The 23,046-nt window shown below is 42.4% G+C and overlaps 1 protein-coding gene across 1 annotated transcript in view; it reads left to right on the forward strand.

The window, feature by feature from the left end:
• Positions 1-23,046, forward strand: part of LOC126176824 (transmembrane protein 117-like) — a 300,039-nt gene that overhangs the window by 155,835 nt on the left and 121,158 nt on the right. The window contains exon 7 of the mRNA XM_049924008.1: positions 7,741-7,997. Coding sequence (XP_049779965.1) covers positions 7,741-7,997 — 257 coding nt within the window. The remainder of the gene's footprint in view (positions 1-7,740; positions 7,998-23,046) is intronic.

Consider the following 23,046-nt stretch of genomic DNA (forward strand, 5'->3'; position numbering starts at 1 on the left):
ATCACTCAACAGAGGGAAGTCCACTGGACCTGACGGGATACTAATTCGATTCTACACAGAGTACGCGAAAGAACTTGCCCCCCTTCTAACAGCCGTGTACCGCAAGTCTCTAGAGGAACAGAAGATTCCAAATGATTGGAAAAGAGCACAGGTAGTCCCAGTCTTCAAGAAGGGTCGTCGAGCAGATGCGCAAAACTATAGACCTATATCTCTGACGTCGCTCTGTTGTAGAATTTTAGAACATGTGTTTTGCTCGAGTATCATGTCGTTTTTGGAAACTCAGAATCTACTATGTAGGAATCAACATGGATTCCGGAAGCAGCGATCGTGTGAGACCCAACTCGCTTTATTTGTTCATGAGACCCAGAAAATATTAGATACAGGCTCCCAGGTAGATGCTATTTTTCTTGACTTCCGGAAGGCGTTCGATACAGTTCCGCACTGTCGCCTGATAAACAATGTAAGAGCCTACGGAATATCAGACCAGCTGTGTGGCTGGATTGAAGAGTTTTTAGCAAACAGAACACAGCATGTTGTTATCAACGGAGAGACGTCTACAGACGTTAAAGTAACCTCTGGCGTGCCACAGGGGAGTGTTATGGGACCATTGCTTTTCACAATATATATAAATGACCTAGTAGATAGTGTCGGAAGTTCCATGCGGCTTTTCACGGATGATGCTGTAGTATACAGAGAAGTTGCAGCATTAGAAAATTGTAGCGAAATGCAGGAAGATCTGCAGCGGATAGGCACTTGGTGCAGGGAGTGGCAACTGACCCTTAACATAGACAAATGTAATGTATTGCGAATACATAGAAAGAAGGATCCTTTATTGTATGATTATATGATAGCGGAACAAACACTGGTAGCAGTTACTTCTGTAAAATATCTGGGAGTATGCGTGCGGAACGATTTGAAGTGGAATGATCATATAAAATTAATTGTTGGTAAGGCGGGTACCAGGTTGAGATTCATTGGGAGAGTCCTTAGAAAATGTAGTCCATTAACAAAGGAGGTGGCTTACAAAACACTCGTTCGACCTATACTTGAGTATTGCTCATCAGTGTGGGATCAGTACCAGATCGGGTTGACGGAGGAGATAGAGAAGATCCAAAGAAGAGCGGCGCGTTTCGTCACAGGGTTATTTGGTAACCGTGATAGCGTTACGGAGATGTTTAACAAACTCAAGTGGCAGACTCTGCAAGAGAGGCGCTCTGCATCGCGGTGTAGCTTGCTCGCCAGGTTTCGAGAGAGTGCGTTTCTGGATGAGGTATCGAATATATTGCTTCCCCCTACTTATACCTCCCGAGGAGATCACGAATGTAAAATTAGAGAGATTAGAGCGCGCACAGAGGCTTTCAGACAGTCGTTCTTCCCGCGAACCATACGCGACTGGAACAGGAAAGGGAGGTAATGACAGTGGCACGTAAAGTGCCCTCCGCCAAACACCGTTGGGTGGCTTGCGGAGTATAAATGTAGATGTAGATGAACTCCAGAGGACATGCAGGAACGTATCGTGCTTGCTTTTGATTCTCTTCAGCAGGCAACACTGGAAGTAGTAAATAATTCTTTCATTCAACGAGTGCACCATTGTATCGATGTCCAGGGTCATCACTTTGAGCACCTTCGAATGTTCTACTCCTGGGCAATGGTACAGGAGAGTCAAAGTCAATTTTGTGTTATGTTTTTACTTGGTTTCTATTTGTTTTCTGACAACTCCAGAAAGTAGACGAGTTTGTGATCCCGGGCTCAAAGTCAATGTTGTGTTATGTAATTAATGACGTTGTGTTTGAATGATACACTGTGATACATTTTTGAATAGGCCTTTAGGAGAGGAAATTAATTACCGAATAAAAAATACGGGGTGGCATTTAAAAAAGTCATACCACTGTTCACATTTTTGTAAAAAACAAAGCTACAACGAAGACAATCATGCCGATTGACGTCCTCCTGACGGGTAAAGAATATTTGCTTGAAGCATTTTGTAATTTGCACCAGGACAAACAGTTATTTAGGGTGGTCAAGATAAATGGGACAACCTGTATAACGCCTCCACATGTCGCAGCTTCAAGGAACTATAGGGCTGAAGCGGGAATATTCCAAATTAGACACGTAAAGACAGTCTGGCAATGACAACACAGACAGCAGTTAGATACCAATACATTGAAATCGGACAGTAAAAAACTTAGATGAAAGAGCGCATGTTACATGCGTGTTCATGCCCTTTATTAGCACTATAAGTAATTTGAAATATTGTCACGACCTACATTAATAAATGAAAAGACAAATAACTGAAAAAGTGCTATGGGCTATTCTCTGTTACATGCAGCTGTCTGATCACCAATAAAATCAGAGAAGCCTACAGGCACAAATCTGGATTTGAGTTCTGGGGTGGGGGATCATCGATCCTTACCTTCTCCTCCCGCTACCTCCCCCAAATTTAAACTAACTTCCCGATGAGCTAGGGACTTGAAATTTTAAACGTAGCTCGTAATTGGGTGGCAGTGCTATAGTGTGGCACAGCCATCGTGCAGGAACTCCAATTGGACGGACAGTGCTCTGCATTAGACTTCTTTGTCACCACGTTTCCACCCCAAGCTCCACCCATATTACAAGTAGGTGGTTCTTACCACCACGCTTTCGCACTGCCATCCAGTAACGAGCTACGTCGAAAATTTCAAGTCTGTAGCTCATCGAGAAGTTAGTTTAAAATCAATTTCAAAATTTGTACCGAACGGACAGACAGATAATGAAGTGACCTAAAAAAGTGTTGAAAACGCTCCATTAAGGATAAAAGTAACAGCAACACTAACTTTCCTGGCCATATGCAGAGACTACTGAACTTCGTCTACGGGCACAATGTGCTTAAATTACTTGCTGCAGAACGTGGGTGCGACCTCTCATTTGATTTGCAGGTGCACCTCTCTAACACCTCAAGCAGTTTTGACCAAACTAGGCACACGTATCACTTGCAAGCTAGAAAAAAATTACTGTGACAGTAAGACCTCCGTATCACCCCTAGGACTGAGCGTGAAGTTGAAAAGGGGTGACATAAAACCATAACTTAGGGGTGCCACGAGCAATTTCAACCTAATCTGGTATATACATGACTCATCTAACTACGTTTTTATTAACTCGCTCTGTTGTCCGTCTGTTATCTGTTGGTTGCAGATTTAACTATTGATTTTAAAGTAACTTCACGATGAGCTACAGCCTTGAAACCCTCAGCATGGCTCAGAACTGGATGATAATGCAATAATACTTCGCTTTCTTTTGTAGTGTGTGGCGGAGGGAACTTTATTTACTTTATTTGCGACTATAATTTCCCGAAGAGGTAGAGACTAGAAACATTCACATTCAGCATAGCTAGAATTGGCTGACAGTGCAATATTAACTCATCTTCTTTTCTGGTGTGAGGTGGACGACACTTCGTATAACACTGCCAATTCCCCTTTCCGTGTTCCAGTCGCTAATACTTGTAGTTCGCAAGAAGAGCGGTTGCTGCTAAGCCTCTGTGTGAGCTCGAATCTCTCTACTAAACTTGAAGCTTACCACATGTCGCCGTTGTAATCTCAAAAAAATGGTTCAAATGGCTCTGAGCACTATGGGACTTAACATCTGAGGTCATCAGTCCCCTAGAACTTAGAACTACTTAAACCTAACTAATCTAAGGACAACACACACATCCATGCCCGAGGCAGGATTCGAACCTGCGACCGTAACGGTCGCGCGGCTCCAGACTGTAGTGCTTAGAACCGCTCGACCACTCCGGCCGGCTGTTGTAATCTCATCTAGAGGTTTGAATCGATTGAAAAGATTCACGCACACACGGTTAAAAATCAGAAAATAATTATTTAAATAAAACCAAACGTTTTAATATAACACGTTTTTACATCAGGCTAAAAAGCACAAAATAATTTCTCCTAGCTCCATACAGATTCCTAATCCGGCGCAGATAGTTATGTAAATAGCTATGAAAATTGTTGTAAGATTTATAGCGCGAAATATGGAGCGCATGCAGTACACTGAGGTGACAAAAGTCATGGGATACCTTCTAATATCGTGTCGGACCTCCTTTTACACGGTTTAGCACAGTAAGTCGACGTGGTCCGGACTCCCATGCAGAAATACTCATTCGTGCTGCCTCTATAGCTGTCCATAATTGGTTCAGGCTTTTGTGCACGAGCTGACCTCACGATTATGTCCCATAAATGTTCGTTGGGATTCATGTCGGGCGATGCGGGTGGCCAAATCATTCGCTCGAGTTGTCCAGAATGTTCTTAAAACCAAACGCGAACAATTTTGGCCGGTGACATGTCGCAATGTCATTCACAAAAAAGCCATCGTTGTTTGAGAACAGGACGCCCATGAATGGCTGCAAACAGTCTCCAAGTAGGAGAAGATCAGAAGACCCAGCCCATCCCATGTTAACGCAGCCCACACCATTATGGAGCCCCCACCAGCTTGCTCAGTGCCTTGTTGACAACTTTGGTCCAGGGCTTCGTGGGGCCTGCGCCACATTCGAACCCTACCATCAGCTATTATTGACTCAAACTGAGACTCTTCTGAGCAAGCCACCGTTTTCCAATCGTCTAGAGTCCAATCAATTCGGTCACGAGTCCAAGAGAAGCACTGCAGGCGATGTCGTGCTGCTATCGAAGGACTCGCGTCGGCCGTCTGCTGCCGTAGCCCATTAAAGCCAAATTCGCCATATTCCCCTATCGGATACGTGTGTCATACGTCCGACATTCATTTCTGCAGTTATTTCACCCAGTGTTCCTTGTATGTTAGCACTGACAACTCTACGCAAACACCGCAGCTTTTGGTCGTTAAGTGCAAGCCGTCGGCCACTGCATTGTTCGTGGTGAGAGGTAATGCCTGAAATTTGGTATTCTCGGCACACTCTTGGCACTATGGATCCTGGAATATCGAATTCTCTAAAGATCTCCGAAATGGAATGTCCCAAGCATCTAGCTCCAACCACCATTCTGTGTTCAAAGTTTGTTAATTCCATAATATGGCTATAATCACGTCAGAAACCGTTTCACAATAATCATCTGCGTACAAATTACAACTTTTTACCTCGTGCAGACGATACTAACGCCACTGCGTATGTACATATCGCTATCCCATGCATGTGTCAACACAGTTCACAGTGAACAGTTCAGCTCCTAACCATTATCTGCAGCGCGTGACCCACTTTTCTCGTTATAAATCATACAAATATTTTCACATCTCCTAAAAATTCACAATCACAAATTTCGGAATTGTATCCGACCAGGAAAAACTATTTTACACTTTTTAAGTTCGATATAAAAGCGTGTTAAACGAAAAGCTTATTCAAATAATTATTCCGTTCCTGTTTTACCTTGCTCAATTTCCTATGCTCTGGCAGTTCTACTTACGAACTCATGAATCGTATCGGATTTGTTGCTGACCTGGCTGTAGTCTTCTCCGCAATCGGTCAGTCAGTAAGCCCTCAAGCGAGCAATTGTAAAGTATACTGTGGTAACCAAAGCTTACAGTTTTCTGGAATTTCTTGCTGCTTTTAGACTGCTTTCATGCTTCTTTATTTTCCGAAAATTATCTGCGAAATTTGGAAATTAGTATACGTGAAAATATAAACGGTTTTGGTAAAATGTTCGTTGATGGGAAGCACAGATCTGTACATCGGTGTTGAATTTGCTTAAATAAAAACCAGAGACATAGTTTTAAAAATGTATTAAATGAAGAATGGGCACAGTGTCAAAACTGTATGACTATGATTCCGATAATCGAGGCTGGCTTAATATGACAACTAATGTCGGTTTATGAAACAGGGAACTTAGTAAAACTACTTTGATGAAGAATGTGAGATTACAGAAAAGAAGGGATGAACTTATGTAGACACAGAAGCACTACAAGATCTGTGAGGACGAGACAAACGACAGACTAAGTGAAGCTTATACAGGGTTCCAAAAGACGACTGCACGACAACCGGAAAGAAAGAGAAAAAAAGAAACGGTCATTGAAGTAATTTTACATTAAGCCAAGGATCGATACATTAAGAAGTTGAGATGACTATCTTTCCCTTATCATCATGTTTTCTTTGCATTATTATCTTTGGAATCAGTAATGTAGTTGAAAATGGGCTTGTAACCCGAAACCTAGGTTTTGCAGTAACCATAATAAAATTTGTGAAACAAGGCAGAAAACAGTGTTTGTTTAGTTAATTAACAACTACAAGACATACAGAAAATAAACACCCATCAATGGACAGAGCATCACTCCAAGTTTTCAAATTACATTACGATAATACGTACACGGAAATCACTTGAGCCTCTGAATTGCCCAGGAAGGCACGACAGTGGTTCGCTTTGGAAATCTGTTGCCTGGCTGCAGGCGCTAACTAATTCGGTGGACAGTATGGAGTGGCTGACTTGTCTACATGTTTTGAAACTCCTGCTTCCAAGTGCAAATATACTACGGCGCGTATTACGAGGCGAAACCTGGAGGTGCTCTATGCACGGATAAACTATGTAACCAAAAGTATCTGGACACCTGCTGCTGGACGCTAATAAGGCGTCTGTCCACTCTTCGCTCTTATGACGACCAATACTCGGCTGGGAATACTTCCGATGACGTGTCTGAATGTATGAGGAATAATGGCAGCCCATTCATCCTCAAGAGCCGAAACCAAAGACGGTAGTGAAGTTGGACGCAGAGATCTGGTGCGACGTTCAACGGCAGTTGATGGTTGGAGTGCTTGCAACTGGCAACTGATGTGTTATGCATGGGGATCATATCAACCTGCATCGCATCAAAAACAGGCTGACGATTACGCACTGAAGAGCTGAAACTGGTAGCGACAAAATAAAATAAAATCATGAGAACAGATGTAGGTGTTTTTATTTATTTGTCATGAATGGATGCAGGTGATCAGACAGGATGCTTACGTACGTGTCACCTGTCAATGTCTTATCTAGACGTATCAGGGTCCCACATCACTCCAACTGTACACGCCCCACACCATTACAGAGCCTCTACCAGCTTGAACAGTCCCCTGCTAACATGCAGGGTCCATGGATTCATGAGGTTGTCTCCGTACCCGCACACTTCCAACCGCTCGACACAATCTGAAACGAGACTCTACCGACGAGGCAACACGTTTCCAGTCATCAACAGTCCAATGTAGGTGCTGACGGCCCCAGGCGAGGTGTAAAGCTTTGTGTTGTGTAGTTATCAAGGGTACACGAGTGGGCCTTCGGCTCCGAAGCCCTTATCAATCAAGTTTCATTGAACGGTTGGTACGCTGACACTTGCTGATGGCCCAACATTGAAATCTGCTGCAGTTTGCGGAAGTCTTGCATTTCTGTCACGTTGAACGACTCTCTTCAGTCGTCGTTGGTCCCTTTCTTGCAGGATCTTTTTGCAGCCGCAGCGATGTCGGAGATTTGATGTTTTACCTGATTCCTGATTTTCGGAGTACACCCGTGAAATGGTCGTACGGGAAAATCCCCACTTCATCACTACCTCGGAGATACTGCGTCCCATCGCTCATGCGCCGACTATAATACCACTTCAAACTCGCTTAAATCTACATAACCTGCCATTGTAGCAGCAGTAGCCGATCCAACAGCTGCGCCGGACACATGTTGTGCCTGTTTACATATCGCTGTATTTGAATGCGCAGTTACTCTGGCGCTCCAGTGTAGTTGTGGTATGAGCGGTGCAGCAGAGGCGGCTGCTGTCGTGTTGCAGCGTGATGAAGGCGGCGGCGTGCGGCACGTGGCTGGGCGACCTGATCACGGCGCTGATGGTGACGGACATGATGCTGCAGGACAATCTGTACCCGCAGTGGGCGCGGCGCGCGCGCGCCGTGTGGCGGCGCTCCAACGTGCCGCGCATCCTGCTCTTCTGGGTCGGCTCCGTCGTCGCCACCGCCGTCGTCGTCACGCTCATCGTCAGCGACTGGATCAGCTGGGACCACCTCAACCAAGACTTCCTCTCCACCACCGGTCAGTCTCTGCCTTTGTCTACTTCATTCTGACGCCAGCGCAGATGCATTATTTTCAACGAAAAATTATTTTTCAACGTTATCCTCAACCTTTCCTGTCAGAAAGGTCACAGTTCGTAATAATCAACGGTAAGTCATCTAGCGACAACAAGGTGATATCCGGAGTTCCCCGCAGGGGTGTTATAAACCCTCTGCTGTTCTTAACCCTAGCAGTACCAAATCGTTTCCCGTAAGGCGCATTAGCAGGGTGGGGGAAGTGGGTACTTTACGCCGACCCCAAAAAGTTTTTAAAAAATATTCGTTGATTGTTGTTGACTACTATTAACAACATACCTTCTAAAGAGATACTGATGCGAAAGAACCTGAAAATATCTCTTAGCACACTCTTATCAACATCGACGCATTTTCAGTAACGTGTACTACTAACCTGGTGGGTACTTTATGAGCACCACGAGAATAATTTTAAAAGTGCAAAGTCCATTAATTGTTGTGGACTTTTACTCACAACATTCCTTCTAAAGAGATATTAACGTCTGGTAAAAGAAGGTCTGACCAGGTCAAAAGATAACTGAAAGATATTGTTACATTCTTGTGGTGGTCAGTGTGAAAGAAAAGTTTGCAGCACCATACCTGAGGACAAGGAATTTGTTCGTCTGGTGATACCAAAGGGCTCGGGAGTACGGGTACAGCCAAGGGACGCAGACAGCATTACGCAGGGATGTACGTGGAATCTGCCATTGTAATGATGATGAGACGATGAAGTAAGATCCTGAAACTGAAAATTCTGAATATTACATTCGATCTGGAAAGTGACTACTAGGAATTAAATTTTTGGCTTAAGTTTAACTGAAAATTTTAAACATTCATGGTATTTGGGAGAAGAATCCATTATAAGCAATAAACATTCTTTTCAGAATTTTAAAATATAAAGTAACTGAGTGCATTACAATATTTTCAAACTCCCCCCCCCCCCCTGCCCTCCCCCAACCTGGTATTGCGACGGTTAACTTCTATAAACGATTCTGGACACAATTTTAGTCGCCTTGTCAGACTGGTTCCAAATGGTGCTGTCATTCGTCGTCGTGTAAAGTCATCGGAACATCAAAATCAATTGCAAAATGATTCTGTCAAGATATCTGTTTCGTCCCAAATGTGGAAACTGATTATAAATAATAAAAAGTGGCGAGTCCTCCATAAGAGAACTGAAACAATTCTGTTAAGTTTCCTTTACACGATAAATAAGACGAATTTAAAGTATACAAAATACCTATAGCTTAAAATGACAAATATCTTAAATTAGAGCTACCGCACTGAGAATACGGAGGGAAAGGCAAACCAAATACTGCGTTTTATAGGCAGAACTCCCTTAAAAATGCAACAAGTCCACCAAAGACTGCCTTCACTGCTCTTGTTCACACTCTTCTGTAATACTGCGGCGTGGTATGAACAAAAGACAAGCGTACTGAATATCAGACCAGCTGCGCGATTGGACTGAAGAGTTTCTAGCAAACAGAAAACTGCATGTCTTTCTCAATCGAGATAAGTCTGCAGGCGTAAAAGGAACATCGAGCGTACCCCAAGGAAGCGTTATAGGACTATCACTTTTCACAATATGTAAATGACCTAATAGATAACGTCGGTAGTTCCATTAGGCTCTTCGCGGATGATGATGTATGTAGAGAAGTCACAACGCTGGAAAATTGTACCGAAATGCAGGAAGACCCGAAGAAGTTCGACACTTGGTGCAGTGAGTGACAATTACCCCTCAATACAAAGAAGTGTAACGTACTGTAAATACACAGGCAGAAAGGCGCTTCCTTGTAAGATTAAACAATTGGAGAACAATTACTGGGAGCAGTTACTTCCATAAAATATCTAGGAATCTGCGTATGGAGTAATATGAAGTAGAACGACCACATAAATCAATCGCGAGTAAGGCGGATGTCAGACTGAGGTTTATTGGAAAAATCCTCAGGAAGTGTACAAAGAATCTACATCACAAAACATTCGTTCGACCAATACCTGAATTTTGCTCGTCAGTGTGGAATCCGCACCAGATAGGAATGTTAGATGAAATAGAGAAGATCCAAAGAAGAGCTGCGCGATTCGTTCCAGGTTCATTTTGCAAGCACCAAAGCGCCACGGAGATGCTCAGCCAACTCAAGTTGCAGACGCTGTGAGAGAGGCGTCCTGCATCACGGTGTGCCCTACTGTCAGACTTCCGCGAGCACATGTTCTTAGAGGAATCATCCAAGATATTGCTTCGCCCGACGTATATCTCGCGAAAAGGCAATGAAAATAAAATTAGAGAGATTTGAGTCCATACATGGAGTTGCGATCAATCGGCCTTCCCGAGAACCATTCGCGACTGGAAAAGGGGAAGGGGATAATGCCACTGGAACACAAAATACCCTCCACCACACACCGTAAGGTGGTTTGTGGAGTATGGCTGTAGATGTAGGGGATCCTTATCAGATGGCGCTGACGGAGGACAACGAGAAAATTCACGAAGGGCAGCTTATTTTTTTACTATCGCGAAATAGGGGAGAGAGTGTCACAGATAGGATCAACGAGTTGAAATGACAGTCATTTAAAAAAGGCTGTTTTCGTTACGGTAAATTCCAAAAAAATTTTGTTTCTCTGGCCTACATAGGGAAAAGTAACTATCGCCATTAATTAAAAGGAATCAGAAATCGCACTGTGAGATTTAGGTGTTTATTTTTCTCAACGTGCTATTAGAGAGTGGAATGGTAGAGAGATAGTCAGAAATTGGTTCTGTGAATCCTCTACAGAACATTTAAGTGTCAGTTGCGGAGTAATAATGCAGATTTAAGATCTCTGCGCATTTCGTCAGCCAGATTATCGTTTCTGTTTTCCTCAGAATAGAAATTTTTATTCAGTCTTTATTTTTTATCAATGGGTTCAAGCTGGAGGATACAAAATCCTGAAACGTGAAGCAAAACTAAATTGACGTTGTTTTATATACAGCATGAGCCAGCCGTAACAGGCTACCACAGATTCGACCAGAACGAGTACGTATATCGAGACGCGCTTTTAGCTAAGCTGTAGAGTGGTAAATTTTCCGAGCTACACAAGTAATTTTTAATGTTTCTGGCTGCCAAATTATGACAACGACTTCATTTTTTTAATTTCAGATCTGAATGACCGGTTTCTTCCGGAATTTGTTTGGTCTCGATTAAGTTATAACAGTGTTTTTTATTCATGTATTGCAGAATGCATGAACCCTAATCTGGAACTATTTTTAAGAAGTGATGTGGCAGTGAAGTACCATGCTTTATTTGCTTTAAAAGATTAAGATTTGTCTGCCATTTTCATGAAATAATAAGAGGAAGAAATTGTAGTAACAGCAGTAAATTAAAAAAGTTTACAACAATTCAGTTTCGGGATACAATAAAAATAAAAAGTAGCTGATCTGCCTTGTCTACATAATATGCCTTTACGTGCTTGTAGCTCTTGGAAATGGACAAATTAACACGAAAAACAGAGTTCTTCAACCTGCTCACTTTTCGAGAAAAGCAGCGAACGGTGGACCGACTAAGTTTTCTTTTACGTGCCTATTTAATTTAATATTTTGGTTCTATGTATCTTGAAAGTGAAAGAGTGAAACTTCTCAATCTTCGTTTGGTTTCTGCGTTTATTACAGGAAATAACAGGAATTAAGCACCAAAAATCATTTACTTCGGAAACCCGTTATTTTGAGCGATTTTGACAGTTAGGTTAAACTGGAAAAAACGATGTAACCGAAAACCGGTCGTATCAGGGATAACCGCCATCCCTACTCAAACTACTGTCCCGTCAGCACGAGAAGAGTTCCGACAACGTCTGCCCTAACGTACCAAATTTAAGCAAACACGTAACTCATGCATGGTTCGAGTATTGTGTTACCCTCGACAGGACGTGAACATCCGGAAACTTTTAACAATTTTGGCCGTACATTTTAGTTTCATGAGTCTAAAGAAATAGAACATTGTGTCATTCAAAGTTTGTCTTACTACAGAACTAATTAGGTAACAAGCATGAACTTATATTACTATTAAAGATCTCCTTTACAAAGTCTAATGAACTTATGAACGCATTTAGGGAATTTAGAACTTAGAACCAAGAGGAGTAAGCAGTAATTAACAATTTTTAGTTCCCTGTATAGAAATTCGCTCTTTTTTCATATTTTACACATTAAAAAATGCAAGATGCCTTCTTCAACTGCACAGTAATCGCAGCTGAAGAGGATATTAACTTCAAGAACTGTTTCGATTTAAAGTCTGCAGGAAGCTCCTTTACAGCGACATATTACCTCTTTATTAAATGAAAAACTTATTTCGTCAAAAATAAGTTTTCCTTTTACATACTGAATCATTATAGTTATACTAGACTAAACCTGTGGACCATGGTGGGTGTTGTAGATAGATGAATAAGACCCAGCCGCTGTGTTGACGAGGGCGGGTCGCGTAGTCACGACGGACGGCACAGCTGGGCTTGTCAGGTGACTGACATGTCACTCAACCCCCACCACTCGCCATGAGTGGAGGTTGAGCGCTTATGGATTAGGGTGGCTCTCCAACGGTTTCTGTGTCAAGTAGAGTTCCTGACTTGACAACACCCACAAGAGGGCGAAAAGGAGTGCTCCACGCTACTAAGGTGGCTGTCTCTCCAGCTCAGTTACTCGTCAACGTATTTCCAAACCGATCTCTTGCTCTTTTGCTATCCCAACGGCGAATTTGTGAGTATAGGTATTGTTCTGGTCGAAGAATACATTTGTCCGTGTTCTTGGTTAGTTACTCTTCAGTTCACAACCCATATGATCCACGAAATTTTGTCGCACTTCCGAATATTTTTAACGTCAACTGTATTAGGCATGGAAATCATACCTATTGGTGAGACATGAAAATTTGTGTTGGAATAAGATTCAAACTCGGATTTCCCGCTTATCGCGACCGGACGCCTTAACCATCTCGAATATCCTTGCACTCTCCCAGGACCGACTCAAACCTCTCATACGACACGGAGTACTAATAAACATATGATCCCTAACGGTGAAAATTAGGTGGGTGGATCATGTAACTAATAAGGAGGTTCTGAACAGAATTGAGAAGGAAAGAAATTTGTGGTGCAACCTGACTATAAGAAGAGATCGGTTGGTACGACACATTCCGAGACATCACGGGATGATCAGTTTAGTACTGTAGGGAAGTTTGGGGGGGGGGGGGGGGGAGGGGGCGAGCTGAGAGGTTTGCTGAAACTGCAGCCATTATTCGTGAAAGCAACTGGATGTTTTGACCGAGTTGCACGGTCTTTAGTATGAAGATTCCATTTGTGCATTAATGCGAACGGTGAACATTTTCAGCAACAACTCATTCTTCAGTGCCGTCTCTTGGCACGCCTTCTGGACCACTGCATCGGAAGAATAGTTGTCATTATTAGTATCGACTGCGACTGCTACGAGCTAATGGGTACCTCAGAGAAGCTGTACACGTAACATCTTACGTTTACATATTTAGACTGTCTTTAGTGTTACGTTCGCACAAGGCCATATCAAACTACATTATCTGTACAATATCTAGTCCTCGTTTGGCAAAAGCTGCTTTACTCTTTATCCTATTCGATTCACCAAGGACGTTGTCAGATGAACGTATACTGTCTAAAAATGAAATGTATTCGCAGTCGCGAATATGGACAAGCTTCAGCGCTATAATGTAATGACAAAAATTAAAATGTGTTCCGGACTGGAACTCGAACCCGGATTTCACCCTTATCGCGAGCAGTCACCATACCATTTGGCTCCCCCAGCAGAGCTCGCGGCGAGACCCTAACTTCCGTATTTCGTCAACAAGCAACATGTACGAAGGAACATTGCATCGAAATTTGAAACTACACAGGCACTGCAAACCTCTCATATGACACTGAGTACTAATAAACATGTGATCACGTAACTGTGAAAATTAGGTGGGCAGATCATGTAACTAATGAGGAGGTACTGAACAGAATTGAGAAGTAAAGAAAGTTGTGGTACAACCTGACTATAAGAAGGGATCCGTTGGTAGGACACATTCCGAGACATCACGGGATTATTAGTTTAGTACTGGAGGTAAGTTGTTTTTTTTTTGGGGGGGGGGGGGGGCAGACCAAGAGATGAAGAGATGAATACAGTAAGCAGATTCAGAAGCATGTAGGTTGCAGTAGGTACTCGGAGATGAAGAGGCTTGCACAGGCCAGAGTAGCATGGAGAGCTGCATCAAACCAGTCTTCGGACTGAAGACCACAACAACAACGTAAGGTAGTAACAATCTGCTGCCTTTCTACCCATTCTCCTTCGGAGTAGGCTTCAACGATTCTAGATGCGATTCTGATATATTTATCTTAGATCATTTAATGATCTGGAACCCTTAAATGCTCACTCAGATCTTTTTTAAGTACAGTGCTTTCCCATTCTCATGCACTTGTTTCATTGCGGTTTTGCCAATAATATTTAGCTGACAATGCACGTTTCAACCAAACGCAAAGTATGCCAGATCTACCAGACTAGATTTCAACATTCATATACACTATTTTGAAATTTCTCTTTCGAGCATTTAATGGTCTGGAGCCCACAAAAGCATACTTAGCTTCTTCGTGGACAGAATTTCGTTCGGTACATTATGTAGCTGAACGTATCAAATATCTACCACATCAACAATTCTACGAAAATTCATGTGATGATCTTTATCGCGATACCATGAATTTTACTAGTCATCTCTTCAAAAGATATCCCTATAAGCGCCCCGATCGTAGCAAATCTGGAGAACTCGATCGTACACATTATATTAATGTAATCAGTTATCAATGATTCTGCCTGCTGTTAAAGAGTTCCAGCGAACGTGGCTCAACTCCTTTAATATCTAGGCTACAGTATACAATTATAAGATGTTTTATCCCTTTCCTGAGATCGATCACTTAAGAACGGCGTCAGTAAACAACTGCGCTTTTCATCTGGAAATCTCACCAAAGCTGTCACAAGAATCTCGCTTACGGAAATATCCCGCTGTTTCCGAGACCGAGAAGCCATCCGTGAACGGAATGCGTGCTGTTGATTTCGTACGTCGACTAACGTAACCTTACTTAACCTAATATGAGTAGGCTCGGGATTCGTTTAGAGTCATTTCGCGTAAGACTTCATGGCAACTGCCAGTCTAATTTTCTATCTTCGGTTCAAACACTCAGTAAATTAAATATGAACCCCCCCCCCCCCCCCCGCTCCCTTCCTCACAAACACATTTTACAGTAACGTGACCGCATATCGTTAGTGAGGGCATCCATCACGCAATACGTATTATATCCTTCTCCTCTGCCTCTTATTTACTTCCTGCGTTACTTGCATCACCAGTATTTCGTTAGAAAAATGTACTTATTACATAGGAAAATTATAGTTTCATTTTGTCTCGTCTCACAAGTGCTTGACACTATTCCTATAATCAGAATATTGACTTTTTTCCTACGCTAACCGTCAGATGCGCTGTTGGTTACAAGTCAGTGGTGTAAAAAAAGCGTCGGATGCGTAATTAACGTTCCTTGCACGGAAAATTATATAATAATAGAAGAAAAGGCAATTTAAAATGACATGAGAACACAGTTATGGCACAATAAACCTTGAATCTGAACTAACATATCGATTTTCTGAATTTATTTTATTTCTGTTGTGTAGTTGCTGATGTGAGCGACTGCTCCCTGCTATAGAGTTACAATTGTAACATTGTAGTTTTATCTAGAACAATTTGGTGATGTACGCAAGCAGGGACCTACGTTTGCACGAAAAATGGCATTCTAATAATTTATATTAAATATATCTGCAAAATCTTCATTACTAAAATCAAATATAGGCGCTTCTACAAATAAGACAATTCAGAAAAAAGAGAAAAACATTTTAGAGTTCAACTTCTGTGGATATCGAGGTCATCATAGTAGTTTAAGAGCGCCTCGAGGTCAGTAGGCATGGAGAAGTAACAGCATTGGCCTAGGATAACAAAGGAGACAGGCTGCGGGTTGCGGAAGACGTCGTCAGATGTAATGTAGAGAAACCATGGAGATCGTGAATCAGGTTAGCCAGTCGGGTTATTTGATCCACAGTCTTGCCTAGTAGGAGTGCAGTGCTTCAACCACTATCTCACATCGCTTTTTTTTTTTTTTTATAGGAAATGTGTCTACATTTTTGCGACAATGGATCTACGTGGTAAGACAGACTTCTCCTCATAGTTTGTGAAAACATAATGTACTGTATTTAGAGGTTATTTGCCGAGATACCGTTTGACAGGTCCTACTGGATGTTTCACGACACATTCTCGGTCCTTCCTTTATTTTAGAAGTAGATAAAGGAGTATGTTACCCCGGCACAAGCTGTAGTACTTCATTAAAATCGCCTTTATAAACAAGAAAGTTACTTGTTACGTTTTTGTTGGCGCCATTGAGACAAATCCACCAGGGTAAATACTGATGCATCTCTATTTCATTCCTTATAATTAGTAGCTGAACTCCAAGAATTTCGGTAACTTAAGCACTTTCCGACTATTTTAACGATTAAGTTGTTTTATTTTAATGGCACTGTTTTCGACGAATGCGAGGCACTCTATACATTAGAATGCTGTCCACATGTTATCACCGAGCTATTTGATACAGTGGTGAGACACCGAACTCGTATTTGGGACGACTACAATACAGATCGCCGATCGATGTTTCCCGTGGCACAATAAATCACTCAAGGGGAATACCAGGATGGTCCCTTTGAAAGGGCACGGTCGATTTCCTTCCCTACCCTGACACAATCCGAGCTTGTGCTGTACCTCCAATGACCCCGCCGTAATCTTCTTTCGGTCGTCTGTCTATCGTATTCGTCGTGGCTCACGTTAGCTTAAGATACGGACCTGCAGACCGTCGCTTCCGAATACTACAACAACGACTTTTTTGTGCGCTCATGCTGGGCCACGAATATACAGATTTGCAAAGCAGATCTGATATTGACCTTGGGTGATTTAGAAAAACTACGAGATAACACCTCCGAATGTTTTACGAGACAACTCTTAAAGCTTTTTTAAAAAAATGTAACGTTATTAAAATACTTCAGCTTTATTCTCCATATCTAGATACTTATTACTCACCATTGTCAACCTGGCGATGGACACATTCCTCCTAACGAGAGACCAGTTTGTTGACGCCATTACTGTACAATGTTTCACTTTGTTGGTACCTAAACCCTTGCCTCTGCTTGCACCGCTTCAGCAATATCAAAGTGAACTCCTGGAAGGTGATCTTTAAATTTCGGAAACAGATGAAAATCGGATGGGACCAAGTCGGGACTGTTCGGAGGATGATTGATGACACTGAAACCATGTCGTCAGAGTGTTGCAGGTGTCGCGGCGCTCGTTTGTGTTCTGGCATTGTCATACTGTAAGGAGAGGATGCTGCCCGTGCGCACAAACCCTTTAAATTCGAAACTCCATTGCAGCACGCTTTTTCTCATGGACCGACATGGTTACGTTACACACCGCCATGTTACACGCTACAATTCGGAGCCCTCTAGCGGCAGAGGACTGCAAATATGTACACATGAAGAATAAAGATGCAGACTGTTAATAACATCTCAACAATTTTCACATTAAAAATTCGAAGACATTACTTTTCAGCATGCCCTCGTACCTACAAACTTTATCTGAAGAGCCACAAGCGAATTACAGCTCTGCTTTCTCCGGATACGAGTCGATTGTTGATTAAGAACCAGAGAAATTGGCCACGATTTTTTTGAAGAAGCGATTACGGAACCCACGTGAAGTGACTTAGGGAAGTGAAGACAACGGAACATGTGGGAAGAGGCTCTGAATCTGGATACCTCGAAACCTATTTCGGGGCTATAAATTTTTTAGATGTTTACATTTTTTACTTTTTTTTTACTTTTATGAGCAACTAAAGCAGATCGTAAATATCTCTTGCACATAATACATAGAAGTAAAGACATATATATATATATATATATATATATATATATATATATTGATTTCAATGTTACTTACCTTTCACAAAAAACAGCATGTAGAGCATGTTATCGTTTTTCTGGTCTTCAGTCCAAGATTCTCCACGTTAGTCTATACTGTAAAAGCCTCTTAATCTCTGCATAACTAATGCGTCCTACATCCATTTGAACCTGCTTATTGTATTCAATCCCTAGTCTCCGCCGACCGGTGTGACCGTGCGGCTCTAGGCGCTTCAGTCTGGAACCGCGTGACCGCTACGGTCGGAGGTTCGAATCCTGCCTCGAGCATGGATGTGTGTGATGTCCTTAGGTTAGTTAGGTTTAAGTAGTTCTAAGTTCTACGGGACTGATGACCTCAGATGTTAAGTCCCATAGTGCTCAGAGCCATTTGAACCATTTGAACCATTTGAACCACCCTAGTCTCCGTCTACAATGTCGTCCACCCACATTTTGCTCTATTACAAAATTGACGACTCCTCATGCCTCAGGCTACGTCCTGTGAACCGAGCCCGTCTTTTGATAAGGTCGTTTCGTAAATTTCTTTTTTCCCCATTGCGATTCAGTACCGTGTGTGTAGGGCTCTGTGAGCCCGGGCAGGCGGCGGGCCTGTAGCGAGAGCAGGCGCCGTAGCGAGACGGTCACGCCGTTTAGCGCAGATGCATGACCAGCGCACAGCCCGGGGCGGGCCCAATGCAGGGAGCCTCGAGGGTGGCGGCGAACGAAAGGCACCAGCTTAAGCTACAGCGTCATCCGCCCCGCGAAAACGAGTATGCGGTAGCAGAGTGCAAGCACGCAGAGCAGGCGGTGGCTCGGCAGCGAGTCAGGCACGGGTGCAATCCACGAACCCTCGCGGAAGACGCGCCGGACTCGACTGAAGTCAACCAAATGTATGGCCTCCAGCTGGAAGGCACCAGTTGTCCCGCAAGTCAAAGAGGTGACGTCTAGAAGCAGTTGGCCGGATGGCCTATGTCAGGTCAACGACCGTCGTGGAGTGCATTCCTGGAGTTCGCTGCAGACGATGACAAATAACTGCATAGATGGGACGGATGGTATTTATGGTCGTTCGACTCTGCCCTGTTATGATAGGACGTAGTATCAAATTTCGATCACGTAGGTCCAGAAAGCAGCGCAGCTCCAGGTTCGGACTCCGTGTAATCCAGGTCACCCCTGTGACGGCCTGGCTCCAATACTGAACTGCATAAACGCTGTTCCGGCCCGCGGAAGCTGCTGGCAGTGGGGCTAGTCGAGTGGCAATTAGATTCGTTTGCCAGGGCAGAGATTTCCGCCATGTCAGCTCGGCCACTCTGTAGCTTGGCTGCAGGTTCCAGGCGCTACGAAAGGCCCTGGCGCAACACATTCTTCTCCTTCAGCTGCAGTTCCCTTCCAGAGTTCTCTTTTATTTCCATTGCTGCTTGTTCAGTGTACAGATTGAACAACGCCTGCGATAGGCTACAAAGTGGATCCATTCACTTCCCAACTAATGCTTCATTTTCATGTATCCAGTCCTTACAACTGCAGTCTGGTTTTTGTACAAGTTGTGAAAAACCTTCTGCTCCCTTTATTTTATCATTGCTTCCTTCAGAGTTGCAGAGAGTGTATTCAGGTCAGCATTATCGTAAGCCACCTCTAAGACGACAAATAATACAAATCGTAAGTTTGTCTTTCTTCAAACTAACTTCTATAATAAGTGGTGGGGTTAATATTGCTTCACGTGTTCCTACATTCTCCGGAACTCAGACTGACGAGGTTGGCTTCTAGCAGTTCTTACATTCTTATGTAAATAATTCGTGTCAGTACTTTATAACCAAGACTTATTAAACTGATGCTTCGGTAACATTCTCACCTGTCAGTATCTACCTTCTTTGGAAGTGCATTTCTTTCATTCTTCTCGAAGTCTGACGTACTTCGCCTGTCTCGCAAGGATCTCAATAATCCTGAGAAAATTTCTCCGCCCAGGTGCGTTATGTCGAATTAGGTCTTTCAGTGCCCTGTCGAATTATTCTCACAGTATCACATCTACCAGCTCATCTTCATCTACTTCCTCTTTCCTTCCTGTAACAATCTCTTCAAGCTCATTTTCCTTTGTACCTTACAGCTTTCCCTTCTTTGCTTAGTGCTGGCTCTTGATATCAGTTTTATCGCTCTTCTCCAAAGGCACATATCTTTCCACTATTCATACATGCTTCTACAGCCTTGCATTCGTCCTCTAACAATTCCTGCTTAGACATTATGCTGAATTTTTATATTTTCTCCTTTCGTTAATCACATTCAATATCTCCGGTGTTATCCAAATATTTCTACTAGGTCTTGTCTTTTACTTGTTTTTTGCTCTGCTGCCTATACTATTTCATCTCTCATAGTTACCCGTTAGTCATGTATCGTATTCCTGCCCACTGTTTCAATTACTCTTTGTTTAACGCTCCCTTTGAAAACCTCAACAACTTCTGGGTCTTTCAGCTTATCCCCGTCTCACCTTCTTAATCTCCTACCTTTCTCCAATTTCTTCAGTTTAATTTACAATGTGCAGTTGGAAATGTTCTGAACTTCATTTTTTTTTCGAAGTACTTGTCTTACCACTATACGAGTATAATCTATCTCAAATCTTCGGATGCCTCTAGGTCTGTTCCACGTGTACAATCTTCTTTCATGGCTGTAAAACCAAGTGCACTCGTGGTCTAGGGGTAGTGTTTTTGACAAGCAATCAAAACATCTTGTGACACGGGTACGTACCTCCTCTGCAGAAGAGCGGACAGAGGCACAGGGCACTCTCTTCCTCTTGGGGTGGGAAACTGCCCCTAAAAGTTGAAAAAAATTAGCAAAGATCGACGCCTTGAGAATGCAGAAGGCATAAAAGATACATAATGTGTATCCATAGGACATGTGGCCAGTAAAAAAAAAAAAAGTGCCATGATGATCTCTCCATTGGCAAAGGATTCAGGAATAGTCCCTCAATCGGACCTTCGGGAGGGGACTGCCAAGGGGGAGGTAACCATGAAAAAAAGACCGAATAACCAACGAAAGGATAACGTTCTACAAGTCGGTGTGTGGACTGTTAGAAGTTCTAACGTGGTAGGACAGCTAGAAAATGCGAAAAGGAAAATGCAAAGGCTCAATCAACATACAGAGGGTGTCAGTGAATTGAAACGGAAAGCAGTTAAGGATTTATGGCCAGACGAACATAAGCTAACATCAGCAGCAGCAGAAAATGGTATAACTGAAATAGGATTCGTTATAAATAGGAAAGTAGGACAGAGAATGAGTTTCTGTGAACAGTTCAGTGATAGGGTTGTTCTCATCAGAATCGACTCCGACAACAATAGTTGAAGTATACATGCCGACGTCACAAGCAGAGGATGAAGAGATAGAGAAAGTATAAGAAGGAAATTCAGTACATAAAGGGGGATGAAAATCTAATGGTCAAGGGGATTGGAATGCGGTTGTAGGGGAAGGGGTAGAACTATGGGGTACGGGAGAATATGAGCTTGATAGCAGGAACGAGAGAGCAGGAAGACTAACTGCGTTCTGTAATACATATCAATTAGTAATAGCGAATACTCTGTTCAAGGCTCACAAGAGGAGGAGGAATACTGGAAAAGACCGGGAGATCGGGAAGATTTCACTTGGATTACATCATCGTCAGTCAGAGATTCCAAAATCATATATTTGATCGTAAGGCGCACCCAGGAGCAGATATAAACTCAGATCACAATTCAGTAATGATGAAGAGTAGCCTAAAGTTTAAGAGATTACTCAGGAAGGATTAGTGCGCAAAGAAGTGGAGTAAGGAAGTATTGAGGAATGTAAAGATACGCTTGAAATTCTCGGAGGCTATAGATACTGCAATAACGAATCGCAATTACGGATGTTAAAAAGAAAAACGAAGATACAAGGAAGGCAACTGCGAAGAAACCATGGGTAACAGAAGAAATACTTCAGTTTACTTTTATTCAAAAAGTACCTTTACAGGTTGCGAATTTTTACTACTCATCATCTGACGATTAGTTCATGCTTTCATCAATATTGATTATACATTGGTTTCCTGTGTTTTGTCCTAGGATAAACAATAATGAACAAATTACAAACGCGTTGTCAAAATGGTTGCGCTACATATTTGTATTGGAATGCAGCTTACGTGAAATGTCCATGTGAGGCATTTGTATTTGGAGTTTCCTTGCAATGAAATACATTCTCAGGGTTGACAGTATTTCCACAGGCACAAACGTTGCACTGCATTGTATAACACTTTCGAATTTTTGCAATGTTTTTTATAATGCAATGCAACGCTTGCGATTGTGAGAATACAAATATCCTTGAGAATTTATTTAACTGAAAGAAAACTGTTAATGCAAATGCATTAGATGGACATTTCACGTAAGCTGCATTCGAACACAAATATGATTGTTTATCCTAGGGCAAATCACAGGAAACCAATGTATAGTCTTTATGAAAAAAAACCACCTGATGATGAATTGTAAGAAATTCGAAACCGCTAACGGTGCTTTTTGAATGAAGTGACCTGAAACCAATTTGTGGCTGATTGCTGTACACCATTAACAATTATTTTATATAACAGCCATGGCCTCCAATCATGTTTATATATGACAAAATTGCACTTCGCTTTATCGATGAAAGAAGGAAGTACAATAATGTTCCGGAAAATTTAAGAACACAGAAAAAAGTCACTTATGAACGAAATAAGTAGGAAGTGCAGGGAAGTTAGACGAAATGGCTGTATTCAAAACGTGAAGAAATCGAAAAAGAAATGTTTATCGAAAGGACTAAGCATACAGAAAGGTCAACTTTCGGTGATATTAAAAGCAAGGAAGCTAACATTAAGAGCGCAATGGGAATACCATTGTTCAGTGCAGAGGAGAGAACAGATAGGCTGAAAGAGTGCACTGAAGGCCTCTATAAGAGGGAGGGCTTGTCTGATGATGTGATAGAAGAAGAGATAGGGGATTCAGTATCAGAATAACTTTAAAATAGCTTTGGAAGACTTAAGATCCAACAAGGCAGGAGGAGTTAATAACATACCGTC

The sequence above is a fragment of the Schistocerca cancellata genome, chromosome 3 (genome assembly GCF_023864275.1).
Source record: "Schistocerca cancellata isolate TAMUIC-IGC-003103 chromosome 3, iqSchCanc2.1, whole genome shotgun sequence".
Classification (NCBI taxonomy): Eukaryota; Metazoa; Arthropoda; class Insecta; order Orthoptera; family Acrididae; genus Schistocerca; species Schistocerca cancellata.